At 34.5% G+C, this 24,754-nt stretch overlaps 1 protein-coding gene and 1 long non-coding RNA gene across 4 annotated transcripts; one reads left to right on the plus strand and one right to left on the minus strand.

The window, feature by feature from the left end:
* Positions 1-747: 747 nt before the first annotated feature.
* LOC100643296 (neuropeptide-like 1) lies at positions 748-24,083 on the plus strand. 3 transcript variants are annotated; one of them, XM_012316001.3, is made up of 5 exons: positions 748-895; positions 17,120-17,583; positions 18,032-18,798; positions 19,370-19,532; positions 21,752-24,083. In XM_012316001.3, exons 1-5 carry the CDS (start codon positions 821-823, stop codon positions 21,957-21,959), a joined length of 1,677 nt encoding a protein of 558 aa, XP_012171391.2. In that variant the 5' UTR covers positions 748-820; the 3' UTR covers positions 21,960-24,083. The 3 variants fall into 3 exon arrangements, with proteins under 3 accessions (XP_012171391.2, XP_048267602.1, XP_003400507.2); XM_048411645.1 differs by having other exon boundaries at positions 19,376-19,532; XM_003400459.4 differs by lacking the exon at positions 19,370-19,532 and having other exon boundaries at positions 21,752-21,911.
* On the minus strand, positions 13,327-17,111 carry LOC110119867. Its single transcript, XR_002308388.2, has 4 exons — positions 14,564-17,111; positions 14,212-14,335; positions 13,557-13,637; positions 13,327-13,439 (listed from the first exon to the last, which is right to left on the minus strand). It is a non-coding gene; the product is annotated as an uncharacterized LOC110119867 (long non-coding RNA).
* Positions 24,084-24,754: the final 671 nt, after the last annotated feature.

Consider the following 24,754-nt stretch of genomic DNA (forward strand, 5'->3'; position numbering starts at 1 on the left):
CCCTTTACCATCTATTCCCCTTTTCCCTTAAAGGAGCATCAGGAGCTAATTTCAGACAGTTTCAAACCCCAAGCAAACTAGAAAATAAAACCGCGAAAAGTTACCGACAGCTTTCGCATTTCCCCTCGGAACAACCTCGGTATACCTATCCTGCACAGTTCCTCAAATAAAGTCACAGAAGGTCTTTGTCCTCGATTCAATTATCAAGTGTCGCTGACAATGCGACTCGCTACAATGTGTCCGCTTCTTCGACGAGGGAATCAATGAGCTATTCATCGGCGGATAAAAAAAAATACGCGAAATAAAAATAAACAGGACTAAAAATAAAAAGAAAGGCGAAAGAGAAGTCAAAAGTGCCAATAAAGTTTCCGCAGGAAGTTTTTCCTCGTTTGAGCAACCGAGTCATCGCGTTTTTCCGTCGACACGCAATAATCCACGGGCATATTAACCGAGTCGTAGTTAAAAAATCACGTCGTGTCTCTTTCTTTTTTCTTCATCTCGATTTAGCTCCCCCTCTTTCTAGTCTCTTCTCTCTCTCTCTCACTCTCTTTTTTTTATTCGTTCTTCCTTTTCAAAGTGGTCCATCGGAGGAGGATGAGGTGTACACGGTACAGGATCTACGCATATTGCGTGATCCACCAACAGAAATTCTCAGCGATGGTGTGTGTACAGCGTGTACCATCCGGTGTAGGTGTGCTCTATGGGGATGGAACGCCTGCGCGGGGTGAAATGTACCCTATATAAGGAAGCGGCCGCGTACATAGCCGGTATTCAGATTTGGCGAACCGCGTTGCAAGGACACTGTGACAAAGTTTACGAAATGGGTCTGACCGGAAACCACTTTGTCAGCCTCTTGCTCTACATCTTGGTCGTCAACGAGATCCGTCTTCCTTTGGTGAGTTTATGATTTTTCTTCCTTTCACTCCGTGCCATTCGGTCGTTTCGTCGCAAAGTACTTACTTAAGGTACTTAGCGGGCAACTTTTCTTTTTGCACGCGTTTAGCGTCAGGTGGTAGCGAGGAAAGTTGCGAGAAATTGAGAGAAAGACCAAGTTGCTGTAAAGTTACTGGGATTTCGTTATGAACAGAGCATGTAGAGTCGTTGTTAGCTTCTTTGGTATTCTTGTTCGTTAGTTTGTCCACGATGGGGCTTGTAATCGTTCGAGCGTGGTTTAATCGAACGAAGAACGTAAAGTAAGCAAATGCAAATGTGTTCAGTTAAAAAATGGCAATAAACGTAACCATGGGTTTGTTGGATTTCAAAGTGGATCTTTTATGGTTATTTATATGGCGATATTTTTATGGGTAGAAATTTTCTAATTTTTCAATTTCTTAAGGTAACGTATCCTTTCAGACTAAGAAAGGAACACCTTAATCCGATTCCATGCTGCGATTTTTATTTGTGGAGTAAAAAATTTCATTAAAGGGCTTTCATATTTCTCTTGTAAAATTTAATAAAACATATCTTCACAAGTATATCTTTTTTCTTCTATAGGATACAATGACATAGTTTGAACATTCTTGGCGCATTTTGTTACTTTATTAATGTACTAGTAACATTACGGGAATTTAAAAATTTGTAGAATTATTACGATTTAGGAAAAATCAAATTATGTAGAAATATGCTGCGAGAAGAATTTTGTAAAAGTAACATAATCGTTGAGAGCGAATAATATTTATCGAACCACAAGGTTAAACGAAAATTTAAAAAATCGCAAACTATATTTCAAAATATTCAATAGATTTTAATAATTTTTCAAATATCGGACATTAGCAGAAAAGATTCGCTAAAATAACAATTTTTAGTTGTAAAATAAATTATCAATATGTACGATAATATACATTTATTCAATTTTGTATTAAATTAATTCAGAAGTGTACATACTTTCAAGAAATTTGTTATTTTTATGCAACAAAATTTGTCTAATGTTTTTGAGTTACATCTTTTATACAAATATATGTTTTATAGAGATTAATAACAAAGAGAAAGAAACGATTATTCAAATGATTCGGAAACGTTGAAATTAACGAGCCTACAGAACACGAGAACTTCTTGATAGAGTACCAGTGCTTATTAAAAATTTTAGATCGCTTGAAATTTGATGGTTGGGTAATTAACGCTCTCAAAATGCGATCCCAATTTCGGAACAAAGGGAATATCTTGATCAAATGGATTAGCGCTCGAAATACGGAACTATGGAGATCGAATCGCATGTTCTGGTAATAATTAAATTCCGTAGTTGAAAATTGGTAATCTTATTCCGACTTGTCCGCGTGAACGATTTCCCTCTTGTCACAGCGATCGATTGAAGAATTTTTCGTCTTTAATTGAAATTATATTATATATCTAGTTGATTAGATAGTTCGCCATTTGGGAAGAAATCGCAGAAACTTGATAACAGATTCCTCATGATTATGATGGCAAGCATATACATAGTTAACGTGTCAATTGATATACTATAACATTGATACAGGCGTTAAGATGATTGATATCGACTATAATAGATTATTATTACGTTGATAGATTATGAATCGCGATATAGTTCACTGATTCACGACTGTTCGAATTGCAGCATATAAATCTAGCAATAATTGCACTTTCAAAATCTACACGATTCTTAAATAATTCTAATACATTCTTATAATATTAATTTAACACCTACGTAATTAAAATCATGCAACATATTTTTCTACGCAAATTGTCCAAACGTTATGGCAAAAATATTGGCTACAGCAAGTGAGTATGGAAATTTTTTTAATAAATCGATCGTACGTCATAATTGGCATATAAGATTCATTGAATATTCAGAATATCATTTCCTTAAAAAGCTTCATTAATTAGTGCGTTTCTTTGCCCAAGGGTTTAATTCGCAAGTTTTTCTGTGATCCGATCTGAGTAATAAAAGGCACGTTTCAAGGGAGGTAAAACGATGGATAACATGGATAAAGTATAGAGATTCATTTTACTCGAGAAATTACAAGTAATCTTTGATGTTCGAAAAAAGATGAATCCTAGAAACTTCTTTAATTATTCCAATTAAAAAATTAATTCATTTTAGAAATATAGAAACATATAGATGAAAACACCGAATGATTCAATTGCATAAACATTTGTTGCAATTTTTCTTATAACCGATTCGATATAAAACGTTAAGTATCATATATCATAGACATGTATCATATAAATGTGCAATTTTTTCCGCAAATATTTACATTGCCTACCTTCTTCTTATGTATGAATCTAACCCTCGTTTCCTTGTGTCAATTTGACGTGTTGTGATAAATGGGAGAAACCAATAATGGTACGTACATATCTTTATCTTATTCATGAACGATACGAACATCTTATTCTCGAACGATACCAACAGTCTTATTCTTCAATATACGGAAATTTTATTTCAAATGAAAAATGCGTAAATTAAATACTATCTATTCTCAATTATATTATCTTCTTTGCCATTGCGTCAATTTAACATGAAAGAAGAAATCAATAATCCGTAAATATGAAATCAGTAGTTCGTTGTATCGATAAAATACAATCGGTCGGCAGATATGGAAGTAAAAATCGGCTTTAAAAATTTACTACTTTCTTCGAGATTAAATTATAACAGATCGTGCAATATGTTTTTAATTAAAATCTATGTCATCTATACGATGAAAAAGAAGGGACAAATATCAGCTGCATGTGTGAAAGAAAACAGATAGAAGCGTGGTACCTATCGTCCGAAAAATCGACAGTTTTTAATCATCGTCAGGATCATTGTTCGATGCCCCGGGGCGTAAATCATGACCATCGATGTTTGAATGGTATACAATAAAGATCACGTAACTGAACCGATCAATCATAAGGAATATGAATTATAGCGATTGCGCGGTATTTTTATGTCATCCTTTACCAACTATCGAGCAGTATACTTGTTGAAGAATGTACGTGTTTCCAATGAAATAATTATTTACGATAGAAAGGAAATTATATAAAGTATTTTTAAACTGTACGTTCTTCCTATCAATCTTTCTACGACGCTACATCGATACTTTGTTAATTTGAGATAATGTATAAGTTCGTGTAGTTAGAATTCGAATGAAACTTACAATTTTACATAAAATTAATTAAGATACTATACTTGGACTTTTTATCCTCTTTGCGTAAGAAGTACAGGTTCTCAAACACGTATCTAAAACTTTAACATCGTGTTAAGTAAAAAGTTTCATAAATTTGAACAAATCACTTAGGACGAGACAACAAAGTCTCGTAGTTAAAAATTGCCATTTCCAATTTACTTTCCCACGAATAATTCTATTCATTTTCGCATAGAAATGATTTCTAATATACCCTGTGTCTAAAGTATCTATTTTTATTCACGGAGATAAGAAAAGAAGACTTTTCTAAAGGCGTGATGTAACAGGCGTATAATTTCACCGTGATTACGAGATAAAAAGAAATAGCAAAAAGCTATCGATTTCTTACACAATGGTCCATTCGAGAGCGCCATTGTTCTTTACTATAGGCAATTCCCAACTCCATTCGTCGTCAAGTTTTATTTGTCACAAAGTAGCGAAATTTTCCCAAGATCGCGACAACTTTCTCGATGCAGCAAGTTTTTTAATTTCACCGTGCAAATTTGTATAGAACGTCGATACTGTCGCTGATTCGTCTTAAAGTTCTCTAAGGCCATCGGCAAGCATCTTTATTTCTGCATCATCTTGTTTTTCTTGTCCAATTTATCCTTTACCTGTACCTTTTCTCTCAGAGTTGTTTAGTTTCTTCCATCGATTCTTTCATATTAATTGATATCAATAGTATCAAAGAGAAGATCATCCTCCAGAGAACATTATTTTTAACCTTTGTAACAGAATCTCGTTGTTACTTCAAAATTATTTACCTTCTTCTTATTATTTTCTTACTGTACGCCAAATAATTAATTTCTTAAAAATGTGCTTCTGTGGTAATGTACTATATTCATTGGGCAATTAATAGGAAAAATAGCGTAAATAGGTATCGTTCGAGGTAGTTTTACTATCGTTCTTACTCGTTTTACGCGTCGAGCAGGGGCAATTGCCAGCAAGGAAACGCGTTATCCTTGCAGGAAATTTAATTAGTTTTCGAGAGTGGTTATTCATTGTCTCTTTTATTCACTGCGACCTGTGGATGACACGCGCCCAACTTCATTTACATTCCGAATATCCTTTGGAAATAAACCGGGACAACGCGTTTACTAGTCATTCGATCATTAGCCGAATATGGTTTTTATTATATTTTCTACTATTTCATGGTTGCGATCTCATATTTAACAACGTTCTGTTGAATCGTATGTCGTGGATTGATTTTAACGAGTAATCTTATTGGCTTCGAGACACGAACGATATTATAATTCAATGAAAAAATTACTGTATAACGAAACAATAGATCTGTTCGACATTATGGACAAAAAGTTAGTGAAACAAAGTTCTGCTTCCGAGAAAATTGAACGCGATAAAGATGTATCTTTTTCAAAGTCTATAATCGACAATTAGAATCGTATATTTATATAATAATTATATAATTATATATTTCGTCCAATTTCTTAAATTTTTTAATAGAAAGCACTAAATGCTTGTTTATTTTTCTCATAGAGATCAATTAGTTTTCTCATAAAGATGTTCGCAGTGTGAAAGATTAAGCGAAAGAGGATATTCTTTTCTTCAAATTTCTCAAAATTCTCAAACTTCCTCCTGCAAACTTTTCGTGGTATCTACCAGTAGATGTTCAGGTGGTTTAAATACGTAGTCACTACCGACCGACATTTCACGACACACAATCCAGAACATTTCGCATTCGCACGGGAAATGGTAAAGCATACGAAGTTTATCAAAGTGCAAATTCAAGTGTGATCCGCGATGAGGACCTTCTTCAAGACATTGCGCTGGCTTTTATCGACGATCAGTAATTTCCGTCTCGTGAAAGCGCGATGAGAGTCTACAAGAGAGTGGAATACACGTTTGAAAACATAGTTGATCAAAGATAATGCTGCCGGTGGCAACTAGCATAACATCCACTCGAGTATTTGAATAACAGTTTAATCGTTTAACTTAAACGCATATTTCACGGTCGGTAATGCATGCGCGTAAGAATATTTTCTATAAATTCCATTAGCAGCTTTTGTCATTAAGAATGAATAGAAACGAATAAGAATGAAATCCAATATTGTGGAAAAAAGCAGAAGTATACCGATAGATTCGGAATGTATTTTCTAAACGAGGAATATCATACGAATATCGATTGGAAGTCAATAGTGGACAAGTTAATTAAAGTTGGCGATCTGGATGAATTTTTATGCGCGCAACTGTCATCAGATGTGTCGGATAATAATTGTCTTTTCTAACATCGTTTAAGAGCCAAACAATTCGATCAAAACTAGTTCGTAGACAATTATTGTAATATTTCTTCGGTATAAAAATTTCGCAAACGAATTGCGATTTTATCGGTTAATTAATCATAGTATCGAGTCATCGACTAATAATTGTTCGCGTTTACGCTTTCATCTAAAATTATTTTCGTATCCCAAAACGATCAATCTTACTTCCAAACGGTTCGAAGTTTCCCACCAAATAATCGCAATTCCTTTTTCCCGGATCTTTAATTGAAATAACTAAATCATAAATAATGGCAAGCGCGCTACAAGAAGAATAAAAACGATTTCAAATGACCTTTTCATTCGAATATTTGCTTCCACCCACCCGAGGGCTGCTGCCATTAATCTACATCACTTTTAGCCCGCTCAAAATCGTGTAGAACAATTTCTTCGAAATTCCATGTCACAGTGATTTCGCCGAGTTTTGCGCATATTGGAGTCGGTATTCCACGTATTGGACGATTTACGATTTCCGGTGAACGGAGATATTTTCCACGAAGCAACCCTCGCGATGTACCGGAGTGCCGAAAATGGTTCAACTGAGCAGATTCTCGTTGACCTCGACTGTCGTGTTCCGGGAATCAAACGATAACGAAAAGGTCACATCTCTTTCGCCGGATTATGTGCGAAACTGGCTCGTCGTGCTTTTCGTCCGTCGAGTTTTCGCACGAACGAGCAACCATTGAAGGTGCGGACCTGTCCTTGCTACATCGTCATCCATGATCCATCCCTTCCTTTCAGCTGATCCTTTTTTTCCCCCTTTGCAAACGTCACTGTCGGTTTACATGCGATAAGCGGAGAAATGTGATTCGCGTGGAAACCTCGATGAAACCCTGTTGAGTGAAACATAACGAACGATATTTGCATCTGTAACCACTGCGATTTGGAACATATTTGGGAACGAAGATGGACTAGGATCGGAGCTCGTTAGCGGGGGAATTGGCAAATTGCCTTGCGGAAATAGATCTTTTGCATCGAGCGTTCTTTATTCGTTGTCTTGTTTGCAATTTGTCGATGGGGATGATTTGGAAAATTGCTTTTAGACAATTCACTTTTATGTATCTTTCTAATTTGTCGTTTACAGATGCATCGATCGCTATAATAGGTTATAGATTATCAATAATCGCTATTACTATCAGGTAGAATTATAAACTGAGCTTTAATGGAAGAGATTGGTACGTTTTAATTTCAGCAACTGTAGTGTCCGACCGAAATCTTTCGAGTTACCTCTTATGAAATTAAAGTATGAGTCTAGTCTCAGAAAATTTATGTCAGCGAGACAATTAACTTTTCTTCCGATAATTGTCAACCAGGAAAAGTTATGAAATTATTTTTAGAAAATTGACTCCCGCACAGAATCTTAAAATTCAATACCTGTAATCGTAAAAACGATGAAAAATGCTACTGTAACTGTGTGAAATTCGATTTTAATTAAATACACGCAAGCTATTAATTAACTAGAGAACAAAGATTAATTTCTGTGAGGTAAGAAATACGAATGCCAGTCTTCTGTAGTATTTGCATGGGACTATCGCTATTATCAGACTATAGTTTAAAATATTTGTCGAAGCATAGAAATTTGGCTGATAGATCTTTAATTATACGTGCACATATGTTACTGTGAGGAACGTTATTCAAACGATTTTGTCGATATTTTCTCGGTTAGTCTGTGAGGTTGGTGCAAGTGACAAGAATAAATCACGATACAGAGCAATACGATTCACATCAGGTGACAACACGCGGCGTCCCTATAGTCATGATTAATATATTTTATTTACAACATTCCGTTCCTATCATTTATTATAATCTAAATGAAAAGAAGGCAAGTTATACAGAACTTATATTTTGGAAAATATTGTATAATATATAATATGGTTAATAGGTAGACAGATGATAGACAATAGATAATATGCAATAGGAAAATAAGGATAAAATAAGATTGTGTCCGTGAACGAATGGATGTGCGTATAGATGAATAAGTAAGAATGCAAGGCGATGCAAAAGATAATTATGAATCGAGTTCTTTTTATTCCGCTAGGCTAAAAATAAACTCTGCTGCTGCTACTATTATGTAAAATTTAAGTAAAAATTCCTCTCGACTATTAAATGTTACAACGAGTGCCATACTTTGGATATTTTCTATATTTTTCTACATCAATCCGTGCATTTTTACAATTCTGATTTTTCCAAAAAGAAACATCCACAATTTAGAAATTATATTTTAATTTGAAAACAAATAAAATTAAGTTACATAGGATAGAACTAAAAATCCCTAAGGATCTTTTTCTTACACTTCTATGCATTTTATATATTCATTTTTATAAATAAATCTTCTAATGTCACGGAAAATTCTCACGCAATTTAATAAAGAATAACATGAAAGAAATAAGGAATAACATGAAAGAAATCCTCTTTCTTTACGTATCATTGACACGATCTTATTTTACCCACGTCGAGCATAATCTCATTCGCAATATTACAGCGTCGATAGACGGGTTGCAGGTTTACAGGAGTATTAAATCGATTTGCTACAGGCGTATTCTTCGAACGATTTCTTTTGCGAGATCACGTGATAAGTTGCGATACGAAATGCTCGCAAGTCGGTAAAATAGAGAGACAGTTACACACGTAAAATATATGCAATTGCACATAAAAAAGAGAAGACGCGCGCGGAGAATGCGAAATGTTTGCGCAGTTTCTTCTACGAAGGAAGGAACTATGTCTCTCGAGTGGCTGTTATCGAAAATCGTTCCGGTAAATTGGAAAACGCTTTGTCACTTGTCGCTTCAGTTGTCCAAACGATTTCCTGTTCCTCTGTCGGTAAATTCTAATCGGACAAGTTTCATATCGCGAAATCCATACCGACTCCAGAACCAATTTAAAATTTTACAAATGGATCGACCTGCGATACAACTTCCTTGGAGATTTAAAAATGCTTTATTGTTTTTTCAATTTTTCCTTTTCTTTTATTTCTGTGCTTTTTGTGTTTTACGATTTCTGAGATTTTAAGGGATAGGCAATAAGGTAAAAGTAACTTTTCGTCTCTCTGCATTCTTACTTATATTTGTAATCCGCCTATTACCTAAATAATAAACAATAATAAGCTTTTTGTCTCTCGTAGCACGAAGAAGATCGATGAAAAGTCATTTAAACAAAATCGCGTAAAAATAGCTACAGGAACCCATATATTATTTATTTATTTTTGATTATTATTAATTTGATGGACTTATTTTTGTTACGATATATAAAAATAAAACAGATAAGAGAAATTCAGTTTAATTCTTCTTTTCCAAGGAAAATAAATATATCTCGATCAATGGAATTGGCTGTTTCCTTTGACAGGGATGATTTTCGCTCGGTTAATTTTGCCGGGCTTTCTCTCTGAGATCGTTCTTGATTTATGTAACGGAACGAGAAAGCCGGTGACTGAAATAACTCAGGGGCAAGCCTCGAAATTACAGAAACTTTAAAAGTATATCCTGTTGGAACGAGATTCAAAAGTAAGGAGTCATCGTTTCTGGGGTTTAGACATTCAAAGAACGCGCTTTGGAATTTCGCTCTTTGGCGAATTGACATTCTTGTCATTTCTAAATACACGAAATATTAGGGCTATATAGATGCTTGTTGACTTTGAGGAGATGAATACGAGGCTTGTGACAACCCTTCGTGACCAAGACATGGAATTTTATTTTTAATACCATTTTTAAAATATTATTTTTAAAATCTTTAATAATTCATATTTCAGAGAAATATAAAAGTATAAATATTCGCGGAGAAATATCTGGTTATTATAACGAATACTCAAAATTGTGTGGTCTGTCATCAACAAGAGTCGAATAATGAACACGACGCGACGTAATCTGTTGAACAGTAATGAAGCTGCTTCGTGGAATTGGACTAAATTGCAAAGACAATGGCTTGAAGCAAAATTACAAAGTACACAGTTGCGCTTAAGTTATTGTATGGTGGTTTAATTAGGTAATTCGTTGAAATATTCGTTTAACTTTTAAATGCCAGTCGAGCGTCGCTTTAGGAATGCAATTTAATCTACGCGACCAAGGGCAACGTTGTTAAACGTGTACGAAGAAAAGGGGTGAGACGAGGGTAGATTTAATGAGACACGCTCTTGATTATCGACGACAATACCTACTGCAAGCTAACGTCAACAGTGGTTTCCCTTTAATATTGTCAAAACGACGTGCATATGATACACATGATACATAATTCTTAAATAAACGAGAATATATTAGAATTTAGAATTTGCTTCTCAAGTTAAAACGTTTCTACTCTGGTACTCTAGGATTTACGTGAATCTGCTACCTCACTCTTAAGTTTGAAATTCATGTTTACCGATGGGAATTGATTTTGAAACACGGCAAATTCGATACTGTGTTTCGGCTAATCAGATAGGTACGTAAAATGTGGCATAGAGAGGAGATCAACATTTCAATAGCATTGCATAGTGTATCAGATGCATAGAATATTCGTTTGATATGCAGCGAATTCGCTGATATGCATTATGCATAACTTGTTTAAGTTGCGTAAAATATTGACGAGCTTTTTAATTATTTATATTAGTCGTGTAAAAATGCAAAGCTAATAACGTGAAATATATTTGTTATAAATGACGGGAAGAGAAACAATAGCCGTATTGAATTATTAAAATACATTTACTGTAATAAAATGATCACATCTTTGTTATTCGACGTTACGAGCCATGAAGAGATCCAAGTAGGTAATTTTGTGAGTTTAGATCTGGAAAATTAATCGTAAGCTTTACTAGAAGCATGCGTTCAGTATTTTAAGGAACAACAATGATTTGTTAGCAATTTAAGACTGATAGTCTTTCATTGAAATGTAAGTCAAGTGAGAGATCAGAAAATACAATCAAGAACAATGCTGCGTGAAAGACTATTGAAAATAATCCACGGCAAACAGTAGTAAGATAATACTTGAAAGAAAATTAAGCTTTCCAAGAATTGATCGTTACTTAAAAAATAAAGGAAATTGACAGATGAATTCCATTTGAGTTACACGGTAGAAATTTTCCATTTTTGCTTTTTATTTTATTTTCCTAATGCGTATTTCGATTGCAATATGTTTGTTTTTGAAATGATATTTAAATCAATGAACAGAAGTATTTGCGATAATTTTATTCTGATAAACAAATAAACGAGCAATTAAAATAAAACGAAGATAGAATAGTTGCTTTTCCTTTTGTTTAATCCGCGAATAACATTTCAATTTTTATTTAATAATAATTGGAATAAATCTGAATGTGAACTATTAACTTTAAATATTGATATGAGAATATACAATACGTTATGTGTTTTATTACTAAAAAAGATATAGTAACAACGTTATGTAACTAATTTCAAATAGATTTTGCTACGAATTATCATCTTGCCGTCGATTTCTCATACTTTTAGTGTGATAAATACTTTTGCTTCATTGTGGGTTGGCGTATAATGAAGTTCGTGTAATATCGAGCAACTCGGCTGCACGAAATTGCTGTTTAGTTTCATGATACGCAGTTAACGTCCTCGACATTTGTCCCAACTTCATAAAATGTCTGCACCTGCCAGAAGGCATGAAGTTACGTGTGTTTATTTCACTATTTCCCTCACAATTAAATATAATTAAATATAGTACGCAAATATCATCTTTCGTTATTATATTTCTCAAGTACTTTCTCGACAAATGAATATTAGTACTACCACGACAGCAATAGAATAAATGCAACAAATTTGCAGAAAGTTGGCAGAAAGTTTGCAGAAGTAAATCAAAACGAATTTAACAAGGATATTATATCGACTAAATTGACAGAAATTTATTTTATTTTAATATCCAAGGTAGATATATTATGCCAGCTTAATGTTTTGCACATTCTTTTCGTGTATTAAGTTTTAAATGCATTAAATAATAGACGTATTTACATTGTTCACGATTATGAGGTTGGATTAGTGTTACTGAGCTTCGTTAAACTAGTTTGCTCAATAGAATATGTCAAATTGGAGAACATACTCGTGCTTATCGTAGTTGACTTGGCAGGTTCTGAGGAAACCTTACTATTAATTAAATGGATCCTGATCGGATGAAATACGAACATCCAAATGAATTATCAAATAATATTTCTCTTTGCCTGAAGTTTTCCTTTAATATTTGACATTTTTATTCGTATGAAAATCTAGAATACAGAAAAAAAGTTTAGAACAAAGAAGAAGCGATATATGTCTTCTAAGAACTACATTGGCCTTAGTATAGGGGAATGCGTTATAGCGAAGTCCACTGTATTTCATCTACTAACTACTCATTTATATTCTACTTCACATTACCTTATCTAAATATTATTGTGATAAGAAGCGATGCTTTATAATTTAACTTAAAAATAGCCTAACCACAAATTTAACTTCATTAAAAAACACCCTGTTTAATTGTAGATTTAATTCTACTGAAAGATATCTGCTAATGCATCTCACCTAATTGTAAATCTAATTGAAGCTTCCTGTCAAAAAGATGGAAACGTTGAAAAAATTACAAATTGAAAAAAACGACAAATATATTTATTAAAAAACCGCTTAAGACTCAATGCAAATATCAGATTCAATAATAAAATATTTTATTCAAAGCTAAAGCTTAATGCAAATAAAATAGCAAGAGCAATATTTGAATCTTGTTTCTTTGATTCCGAAATTTGCTTATCGCGAAGTTCCTTGCACAGAATATTAATTTCCATTTTAAAAGTTTATTGTGGTAAATATATTTTCAATCCGAGATACTCAAATTAATATAAAATATCAATCGTCAGTTTCATCTTAAATTCTAAAATTTCTTAAATTTCTATGTAATACAACCAGTCACTCGTGTCGAATCGAATCTTTCATCCTACGACATGATTGACTGACAGGAGGAACAAAAATGCATGCGACTTACGATTAGACGCGAAGATCGTTGTTATCGATGGTGTGATGTGCGAGAAGTCATCTGAAAAGCGGTTATCAAGTAAAAACCGTCGTCCCTCATGGTGAAAGTAGAGATTGTGAGAAATCTTTAACAAAACACGAATATCATAAATTGTTATTAAAGGCAGCGTTAATTATTTGAAATATGCGAAATAATGAGAGAAGTCTTTTTAGAATCGAAGTACAACATGCAAGTTACTTACATTCTTGGCTTTTGAAGCACTCATTTAATTACAGATTAGATCCTCTCCAAAGAACGGGAAAAGGTGGGGGTTGTAAAAAACCTTTGAGAAAACGTGAAATGTTACAAATTGTTCTTAAAAATAGTGTCGATTATGTTGCATATTAAAAATGATCCCGGTGTAATGGCGACCTCTTTATGAGAATAATAAAAGTTACATGTTTAAAAAAGTCAGGAGATGACGCTACTATAGAAAATTCGTGTGGGAAATGTACATAGCAAGACATAAGTTGGAAGTCCATGGTCCTTTTTTCCTAATCTGTAAACTGAGTTCAATTTAAAATGTAAGTTATTTCAATTTCTTGTGGATATAACGAAATCTAATGTATCTGGTTTAAGTTCAGACATTTGTTAAGCAAATTTACTTTGTTGAACTGTTTAGAATTTCGTGTGAAAGTATGAATTAAAACAACAAAATGACTGCTTTAATTTATTTGGGATAGACAAATAATTTAATATACTCGAAATAACAAATTAATTTCTATAATCTTTTATAATTTCATCTTAGTATTCTTAACAAGCTATAGATTATCCATTATTCAGCTATGACATATCAATTATACGTTATAAGGTTATGTATCATGGAATGAATAATTGTATTAATAACTAAATATTACCAGTAATTCGGAGAGCAATATGAACACGAGAAGACTGCTTCCGCCAAATTAAACGTTAATTATCACAGCCTCTACATTTTGATTTCCTGTTTTTTTCATGTCGATCTCTCTATTAACCAATAATCTGTACGAAAGGAAACAAATGTACAATACCAAAACCAATTATATCAAAACGAAACAATATACGAGTAGAAAATCTGTCTCAAAAGTAAATAATACGAGCTATCGATAACTATAATAGTCAAATGTACAATCGAAGAATAAAAAACAAAAAATAACTTGAAAGGATATTTAATTTTGTTACAATAATGTTCAATAAATTAATGAATGAATGCGTATTAATAAAACAAACCTAATAGTAGCATATAAACGTAGAAGAATAGCATTGGAAATGTATTACACAGTTAATGATCTCAAGTGTCGATCGATACATCTTGATGCCACGATTTTCGACAATCGAATGCCCGCACTGTGGTTTCGTCTAATATTCTTATTAGGGTGGGGATGTTTAGCTTCGCGGGAAGTCGAACGTATTCGAACCGACGAATTCTTGGAAGATGCTAGAACATATCATATAGCATACAAATTAGTAAATTCTTTAGATACAATGCGTGAGAATATATTCTGACTCACGAAAATATTTAAAAACTTACCATAAAAAACTGTACATACATATTATGATATATATACATTATATATATTATCATATTACATAGGTATGTAAAACTTTTCGGAATTTTAGCTAACCATTCATTTTAAATTTTCCACAAAATATCATTTATGTGATCAATCTTTCGTAAATAACAGAACAGCATCGTGCATAATGAAATCTACGTTCAAATGATATGTTCTTTAATTAGTAACAAACCAAATTAATTTTTGATGACACGACAAACCTGTTTAATTACGACGCATCTGTCCACTATTTCACACATCACGCGCGCGCCGATTAATTAATTTCCTCGTTTCGGCTATGAATTAGAATTGAAAAATTCTCGCTGATTCTTTGGTTTTTTCCTTCTGTAGCGTTCCATCAAATATTAAACGTCAGACTATGACACTTGCCAAGTTCACGAACGTGTGTCAACTGTTTAATTTATTTCTTCGTTAATTAATTACATCGAGAATATTCATCTCGAAAGTTTTATGCTATTCCAACGAAATGTAATTTCTACAATTTTCGTCTCGCTTGTGCGACGTTATTTTATCGCAATAAATTCAAGTTCAAGTTTTCGTGTTTCCATCTTATTCCAATATTCCACCTCATATTAATTTGCTTGCGTATTTGAATAGTGGTCCTTAGAACTATATAATTAAATTTAGTCTGTGTGGGTGTAGTTCGTATGAGTGTAGAATACAAATTGTATTCACGTTCAAACTATTCGATTGGAAGGTAAAAACGAAATAATTTCAGATTAGGAGGAGGAGCGACGCAAATGTTCTTTATAATGTTATAATAATTTATGATATCTTTATTTTGTTGGAGTAAAACATTCTGCTTTCTTCTCAAACAATATTTATCTCCTTTTACACGCTTGAAAAAGGAACATATAAAAGCAGCATTTTCTCTTCTAAGGACTGAACTTTCTCTTGTTGGAAGCATCGCTTATTCATATTTTTTCCGTTAAAAAATCCAAGTTTTCCTCTCATCGAATAAACGGTCGCAAACTTTTCTAGCTGCACTGCATAAAATACGAGGTTTACTCGGGCAATCTTTATGCATATTATGGATATCCGTTATCCAGTTAGAAATTATTTAGTTTGCCAAGATAGATCGTTCATGCGATACCAAGCGTAAAATAAGCTTTCAGTAACACGTTATGCATGTTATTATGCGGTTTTATACTGGACTGATTTTTCCAATTTTGTATGTGCGATTAAACTAATCCTCCCGAGTAATATATCAGAATTTGTTTACGACAATTGCTTTATTTCTTAGAGACTGATACGCGCAAGTTTATTTCGAATTCTGTACCTCGTTGCAATTGTCGAAATGGTTGCCTGCTTCTAGTCGAGCCACTGGCCAGAGTTCAAAACTGACTCTCGAATCGAATGGATTGATAAATTCTTTGACTTTATGAAAGCTATTCGATCGATAAATTCCAAAAACGATAGCACGGTCTATGGAATATCTGAAACACCAGCCTTTGGTGGAAATAAATTGAATACACGGTTTATTCAAGGATGATTAGTCACAGTTGTGCAACTAATCAATTCATTATTTAAAATTTAAATACAGAAATATTATTCGATACGCTATAAAATCAAGAATTATTTTCACCTGTATAATGATCTTAGAATTTAATTTTTACTTTCTTTTGATGATTAAGGAGGTATACGATATTCCTAACAATTTACAATATCTGTAAAATCGATACATATTAGCGTCGATATTGAAGCTACAACTACTTATAACCGATATAAACGAAGGGGAGGTAATAATGGAATAATCGTGAACGGGATTTTCTTATTATACTTCACGTAGTAGTATCAATCTTGCCTGTTATAAGGTTCCTTATCGAGAAAATTGATTTTGAAGAATTATCGACGATACATAAGCGCACGATATAAATCTTTAATGCTGAAAGATAAAATAGCTTTTTAAGTTTCCAATTAGAACAGTTATTTCCTCGTTCGAGACGGGTGCAAGTATAAAAATGTTGGAGAACAACAAACATACTCTTACCAAGACACAATAGATAGAACAAATTATTGCTCTAGTGTTGTTTGATAAACATAGTTTAATTAAACTATCGTTTCGACACTTTAACATTTATATCAAAATTGATTTTTATCGCGAGAAGACATTGAATTTTCGCTTCCACTTAATTTCCATTGGAAAGGTATTTTAAAAGTTATCTTCCCAACAAATCCATCGAGCTCAACGAACGCTGTTTTAAATTTACAGGTGACATGCCAGGATGAAGATAACACACAATGCATGCCAAAAGCAGCCTTCCTGGCTCTGTTGCGTCATCCGGAAGTCAGCTCGAATTTAGCCGCCTATTCTAGAGCAGCGAGAATAACTCAGGATGCAAAAAGTCGTAACGACATGGCGCATCTGAGAGCTTTAACCGAGGAGGCTGACGACACGGAGATCTGCGTACCTGGTCGCGTTTATTTGCAACTATTGAAGGATCCGGTCATGCGTGGCGATCTTAGTATTATTCTCAATGGAAGAACACAGAAGTTACCGGATCTCCTAGGACGTTTGCTCGACGATAGCGACGAGATGGATGCGAGGGAGTTCCTGCCTGAATCTCAGAAAAGAAGCCTCGCAACGTTGGCCAAAAACGATGATCTACCGATTAGTATCCAGGATCGTATTGCCGAAAATGAAGATGACGAAGAAAAGAGGGCTGCAATTTCCAGGTACAATCGTATTTAGTACGTATGTATTTAGCATTAGTTTGGTGCATATGCAACATCTTTTCATCTTTTCATCTTTTCAACTTCGTGGTAAATTTTGTTCTGTCCTTTGTCTTAATATCTGCTATTCCAGCCAGACCATTTCTTAATGCATATGCAAATGAAGAGACTACAACAACTTGGTGTTGTTACATTTCAAGAATGTTTAAATCCTAGAGCTGATAGTAATTCTTGTGAATCTGAAAAAGAATAAAACTAGTTAATCGTTGAGAAAGTACATTGAAAAATACAACAGAAATTAGAAAATCAGAATAAGGATAAATAATCCTCTAGAAGTTTTGATCAATTGTTTAGCGTTTGTTATTTAAGAAATAAACGGAATGAACCAAAAGTCAGGAATTTCACAATGTACAAAATCAGAGTTAATCTTCACTAAACGTTTCCCAAACAGCGAGCAACCAGGACAAAACGACGCAGGAATCTCCCGTGATTATCTCCTCTCTGGCGGTCGTTCAGATTTGCAAGCCTTCGCACGAGACTTCCAGATGGAAAAACGAAATGTCGGTGCATTAGCTCGGGATTTCGCGTTGCCACCTGGTAGACGTAATATCGCGTCTCTGGTTCGTGACTACGACCAGAGCAAGAACAACAATCGGGAATCTACTTTGCCTTACAATGGAAAAAGGAACGTCGCTTCCTTGGCGAGAACGTTCACTCTACCTCAAAACGGGAAAAGGAACGTGGCATCCGTAGCCAGAGACTACGGACTCCCTTATGGGAAAAGATACGTCGGTTCCTTGGCCAGAACAGGCGATTTTCCCACTAGAAACCAGAGAAGCGTCGCTTCTTTGGCGAAAAATTCCGCTTGGCCAGTTTCATTGAAGAGAGGAAGTTTCTTGCCCGGAAGCGTGATCCTGAGAGCTCTTTCCCGCCATGGTAGATCGATGGTGGACGAAACGAATGCGAGAAACGACCTGTTAGATCTTCAGGAGCTGAGTAACCTGGAACAAAGTCAGAGAAACGATTACGAGACTGCGGAGGAAAAGTTGAACGATTCCTTGACGAAAATCGATTCCAACATTAGGCGACCCAAGAGACAGATTGGCTTCTCCGACGAGTATCCTCTACCTGTTATGCAAAATACGAACGGTTTTGATTACGAAGAGATGGTGGAGGCGCTCAGTGGACAGTACCCGAACGCAGAAAAGAGATTCATGGGTGAGTATAATGTATTTGCTTCTTTGTGGAATAAGTTGGAAGTTTAGGGAGTGAAAATTGTAATTCGATTCGAGTGTCCAGGAAATTCTTTGTGGAAAGATGAGATTGTTGATTCTTCGAGTGAAATTTATTATTTTCTTTTTCTTTGAAAGAAAGATGTAGATTATCTGTATTAATATGCCAAGTAATTTAACAATTACCTTAAACAGAGAAAATGATTCGCGTCAACTGGTAATTTCGAAAAATAGCTGAACAAAGTGTTAAGAGTAGTTTCTCGAACACCAAATAGCAATCACCAATCACCAAATAGCAATTTTCTATCTTTTTTCCATTAAATAGTCTATCCCATCCTTACGACAGACTAGATTAATTAACTTTTCAACCGAATAACAGCAATACGACACGCTATGTCCCTCGTAAGCATCCTTGTGCTCTCAGAGCCCGATAAAAGTAGACCTCGACCCGTTCGAGCGAGTGTATTTCATGTCGTCGGGAATGGACATGTCAACCACGTAGTTGAACGTGAAAGTCAGAGATCGAGCGTAAATCGAGCGCTATCTGTGAATGTCAGAAACAGGTTCTGCACCGGAGATGCAGCCAGAGGTAGACCAGTTCGGCTACCCGGAAACGTTTCAAGCGAGTAAAAGACACATCGGGGCCCTGGCACGTCTTGGTTGGCTTCCATCTTTGAGGGTCGCGCGATTTTCGCGCTCACCTCGGTATCCGAATGGCAGGTCAGACCATTAGGTTCTCACCTGCTCCGTCGTTCTAGGGTAATTCCGGAAGAGATGGACCTCGTTGTTAAAGAAACATCTCAAACTTACGTATTTTAAAAGATTTACTTCCCCGTATAGCGAATAATTTTTTCTAAACTTCATGTATCCTCGTGTAACTACACGATATATTTATACGTAGATGGAGAAAATTTGCAGCTGTACAAAATTTCAGCTTGTGATCCGATTCCTCCCTAATACAGCGTAAATGGATTGGTTTAACGATAGTTATATTATTTTACCAAATCGATTTCCTAAGTTGGCTCTGAAATCATCATCGCAAATCAAATAAACGTAGTTAAAGATTCTTTTACAAGCACGATGCAAGCAGCTCCTCTAATAATAGATTCGTACCAATTCCATAATTCTCAGTTTTATCAGATAACGAAATATTGAGCTTTGACAAAGTTTTGTAGAGATACGATGAATGAAAATCTGCAGACGCGTCCCATTATACAACAAAGCGGAGCTGATGGGTAGTTTAACAGATAGTTTGAGAAATACCTGGTTCGTCTCTCCCGATGGTCCATCGTATTTTTTGAATTACTCTATATCTCTCCTATGTCTCTTTGTGTCGTTGTCTTTCTCCGTCTTTCTCTTTGTACTGTCCTCCATTCTCCCCTCGTCATGTTGTCGCGAACGTCTACGGCCGAATAAAAGTGTAGAAAGAATGGAACGAAAGAACGATCGTCGGGAAACAAGTCGTCGAGTCATCGGGAATATTCGAGTATTTCGCAGAGGGAGATTCTGCGGATCGTAGAAAACGCGATGACCATATTACGCCAAACGTTCGCCAATATACTATCCTCCGCTTCTACTTCTTCTACTTCTACGTGGACCGTTCACGGTAGTTAAGTAGCAACTGCAATGTAGGTGTCTCGATGTGGTGCACTTATCGATGTTATGGAATTGTGTACTCGATGCTACGACCAATTTACAGCGCTGATGTGGTAGATGTTTTAGATTGGCTGGGATATAACAACATTATTACTCTAGTGCGAACAGTCGATAGTCAATAGGTAGTTCTTTGATCATAGTTTTAGAGCTGCCCTTTGTTAAATTATCGTTGCTATATCTATACAGTATACAGGGTCATCTATCTGAACGAGCGTTTCTAACTTCGATTCGTATTAACCTATAATTGGTGATTTATAATCGATACATTAATTTCACAGGAAAATGGAAAGGATGGATATTATAAAAGCAGAACATACCTTTTTACGTGACTTCGACGAGAATATATTTGATTTACAATGTGTATTTATTTTAGCGCTTTCTCGTTTTCTAAAATCGTAAAGTGTAAGTAACGTTCTGATCTTGTCGATGTTCCTTTTGGTCGAAGAAGAAACGAGTATAGGTACTACAATAGATTACCCTATTCTTTGTTCTTTATTCTGTAGGCAGACAATGTTTTATTACGAATAGAAAATTTATGTTTCTCTTTTTTTTTATTTTTTTGTTTCGAAGAGTGTGTTAAGGTTATTTCATACGGATGCGTATTTGAGATTTTACTAAAATTTCGAAGTTCTATCGCTAAAACATTGCTCTGTCTTTGCTGTTAAGTAGTTACGTGTTGAATATTAGATATGTGTTTTGCTGCCAAATTTCTTCGCTCATCGAAATTTCGTTTCTATCAACGAACAACTTGAGTGTTTTGTAAGCTTATATCTGTAGAATTTTTTATGCAGAGACTAATTAATAGATGGCACAAGCTGTTATGCAAACATAACGAAGACCTACCATTGTGTTCGTTTTTTCCTTAGATATGGCAGTTACACGAGACGCAGTCGATAAAATGATACGTTTGGACAGGAAGTAATGCCTCATGCGAAACTAAATCAAAAGTGTAAAATGAACTTTCTTGAAAATTTGTTGCGTACATATTACTATTGTTATAGCATTTAGACAATAGACGCGACAGACATCGCATAAGTAGCATCTCTCGATAATACTTATTTGCCACTTTTGATTTATTTTTACGCAAGGAATCACCTCCTACTCGCTTGTACCATTTTTGTGACCGTAGTCTGTATTTAGTGATATCAATGTTTAAGCGCTATGTAGCGTAATAACGATGACTCTATGTAGACTATATGTGCTATATAGACTAGTAACTTGCAGTGTAACTAGAGAAAACACAATTTCGCGATTTAACACGAATTTTGATTCATGTATTTTAGGGAGAATTCCGCAGATGGGCCCCCGTCCGACTACTCCGCCAACTCGTCGACAAGGTCGCTAAGACCTAACTTCAAATCAAGGAAACACTCCGTTCAAGCCTTGCATGGGGATTGTCGACACGGCTTCAAAAGGTTTCTTATCTTACCGACTACGGATAATTATTTCCATGAAAAACTTCCTTACTCGTTGCGATCCAAATCGTCATAAACAGTCTCTTTTTTATTTATATATCACAGGATAAATATCGATGAATTAGTCATTTTGTTCATACTTTTGCTCGTACATCTCTGGAATTGAATAACGATTATAAATACGTAAATACTTTGAGAAACGAGATTTATTTTCGAAGAAGTTTCGATATTTATCTGTAACTGGTACGAGATTATTTGCTGGTAATCTTTTTCTTAATTTCAAGTTATCTGGCACTGGTAATGTCTTTTCGAATCATCGCGTTTAGCAAGTGAAAGTATATGGGGCGCGTTATTGCTTGTTTTTGACGAACTACTGAATGAAGATCATTTCTAAAGATTCAGGGAAATAAGTAGATTTAATTCTCAACTGGTATCGAATCGTAAATGAATTTGCATTAAGTTATTTAATTTTTATGTTCGAGTTTAATTTTTATTCCATGTTATTTTTCATGTAAGAGGTAAAATATAAGATAGTCTAAAATTAAACAATCTAGCGGAATCTGTTAAGATTACTTACGATCCAAATATATCGGTTGAGATTAAACGATGGAAGCTCAAATCTGCGGAAACTTGCACAACTATTATATGCGATGGATGACTGGTACTGTATCTATTATCACGGTATGCTACATTTAAAAGCTTTTTCGTGCTTCAAACGGCTATCAATGTTTAACTAGCTCGAAGTATTGACTAACTATTACAGTATTGTTAATTTTCACTAGCAACCGAAGATTTTATAAAGTGAATTATTTACGCTTCCTATCGACGTATAGTCTGACACGTACTGTTTGATATATATATACATGTAACGACTTTATATACTGTATTTAATTTAGTGCTTACTAACTTAATACTCTAAGCGTACGTTTAAGGGAAAATAGCAGTCAATACGAGATAAAATTCAGAGCGACGTTCAATTCTTTACGAAACGTTGCAAATAGATTAGCAAACACCAATTATTGTGGTAATTTATATCACATTCGATCATGTAGCTTTATTAGTTTAGTATTTTATAGTCTACAAAGGAATTATGTTTACACAGAACGAATGGCCCCTTATTGTACGGCAGCACAAATACTTGTCATTTGCAGAAATATAGAAAATTGCACATTGCTCGAATAATATTTACCTAATCTCAAGTCTCTACTCTCGTACTAATTTCTCATGCTGTTTACGTTAGATTAAACATATCACGTGTACCTTTTAATGTCTCCTGCGACTTCTATTAACGTTAAGAAACTTTCTCAGAAATATTTTTCTCCAAAATCAATGTAATTAGACGATAACCAGCGACAATAACGTTATATTAAGAATAATAATCCTAATGTCTGATCTGATTCGCTAAGCTACCTTACTTATCGTTAGATACATCTGTTTTGCAACGTAAAATATGTCTTAAATGCAAATGTATTAATAATATTTAGGATTTCTTTCAAATTATTTACTAAATTGCTCACAATTCTATCTGAAACTTTTCACATACTGTTTTCTTTTTTAACGAGCAGTATTACACAACATTAGCTTTTATTGTTTACGTTCAATGCATTTACTTTGAAAATACAGATGTATTGGTATGGTAGTAAGTAAAACGAACAATCAGATAGAATTATTCGATGGTCTGAGGCATTTCCGTATCCGAAAGGATTTCATCGTTCGATTGAGAGATGTTCACCGAGCAAGTTGGAGATTCTTTTCGAATTTTTCATTCGATATTTCTACAGCCACGGTTCACGATCGCAAATAGAAGAAAACATGCAGGAAGCCGTGACGCGATCTTCGACGTATAACAGTAGTCAGTGTAAATCTTATAGCGCTGAGGGCTTGCAGGCTCGATAGTAATAACGCAAAATTCAGCTTTCTTTTTGTTCATGATACATGTTTCAGTACTTATCGATAGATCATTGTGTAATACGTGTATGTTAAATGTAAAAGCGCGGTCTCTGGAAGAATTGTGGTAATTACAAGTCGATCGATATCAACGATTTATCACTAATGCGGATAGCGTGTATCGTTGTTCGATCGCCTTCGATTTTATCAGAATGTATCAATGTGTTTGTCTAGACAATAACGAGTAAACGAGATGACAATAAAACGATAATAATAAACGATGAAATAAAGATCTTGTTTGTCGTATCATCAATTGGTATCTCTTCCTTTCTTCACGGTACCTTCCTATTTATTTATTTTAATTATAGCAGATCGTGTTTTCTTTATTTTAAGTGTAAAGTATATTTATAACAGAATCATGTTTCGTATTTGTGAGAATGCTATTTTACAGCTTTTCCTTTCCTTTAAATCGCCCTGTATTCAAGATATGTCCGTAGTACTTTAAAAGTAATCTCCTAAGGGAGATTAACTCGTTTCATGATGTTGCAAGTGTAATAAATGTCTCGGGTGGTACATAATTTTTGCTAAATTATGTGCACCTTATTCTCGTATTGTGTTACTTCCGTATTTAATCATTGTTAAATAATTCCGCTGTATGAATAACGATCTGATCCAATTCTGGAGCATACGTGATTCATGTGGCCTACTTGAATAGGATTTAAGAAGACTAAAGACATCGTAGCGGTAGAACGGTAGAGCTACACTTTCTTTGTAAAATAAATTTGCCTATTTTATGAAGACACCTACTTACGTAGATTTTGTGCAAATGTTTCAGTTACAATCGTGGTTGCGAATAAGAATGGAAACTTACCTTAATTTTAATCGTTAAGCAATTCTATATTCTGCTGTACAATTTTAGTTATCCGCCTCAAAAACATTTGAATTTCATATGGGGGAAGAATGGCGCAAAATGTAAAGGATGTT

This window comes from Bombus terrestris, chromosome 14 (assembly GCF_910591885.1).
Source record: "Bombus terrestris chromosome 14, iyBomTerr1.2, whole genome shotgun sequence".
NCBI classification, from domain to species: Eukaryota; Metazoa; Arthropoda; class Insecta; order Hymenoptera; family Apidae; genus Bombus; species Bombus terrestris.

Coding starts and splice junctions, on each gene's coding strand:
- LOC100643296 (XM_012316001.3), top strand. CDS start 821: ATGGGTCTGACCGGAAACCACTTTGTCAGCCTCTTGCTCTACATCTTG. Junction 18,799..19,369: donor CGCAGAAAAGAGATTCATGG/GTGAGTATAATG, acceptor TGTGAATGTCAG/AAACAGGTTCTGCACCGGAG. Junction 19,533..21,751: donor CCTCGGTATCCGAATGGCAG/GTCAGACCATTA, acceptor CATGTATTTTAG/GGAGAATTCCGCAGATGGGC.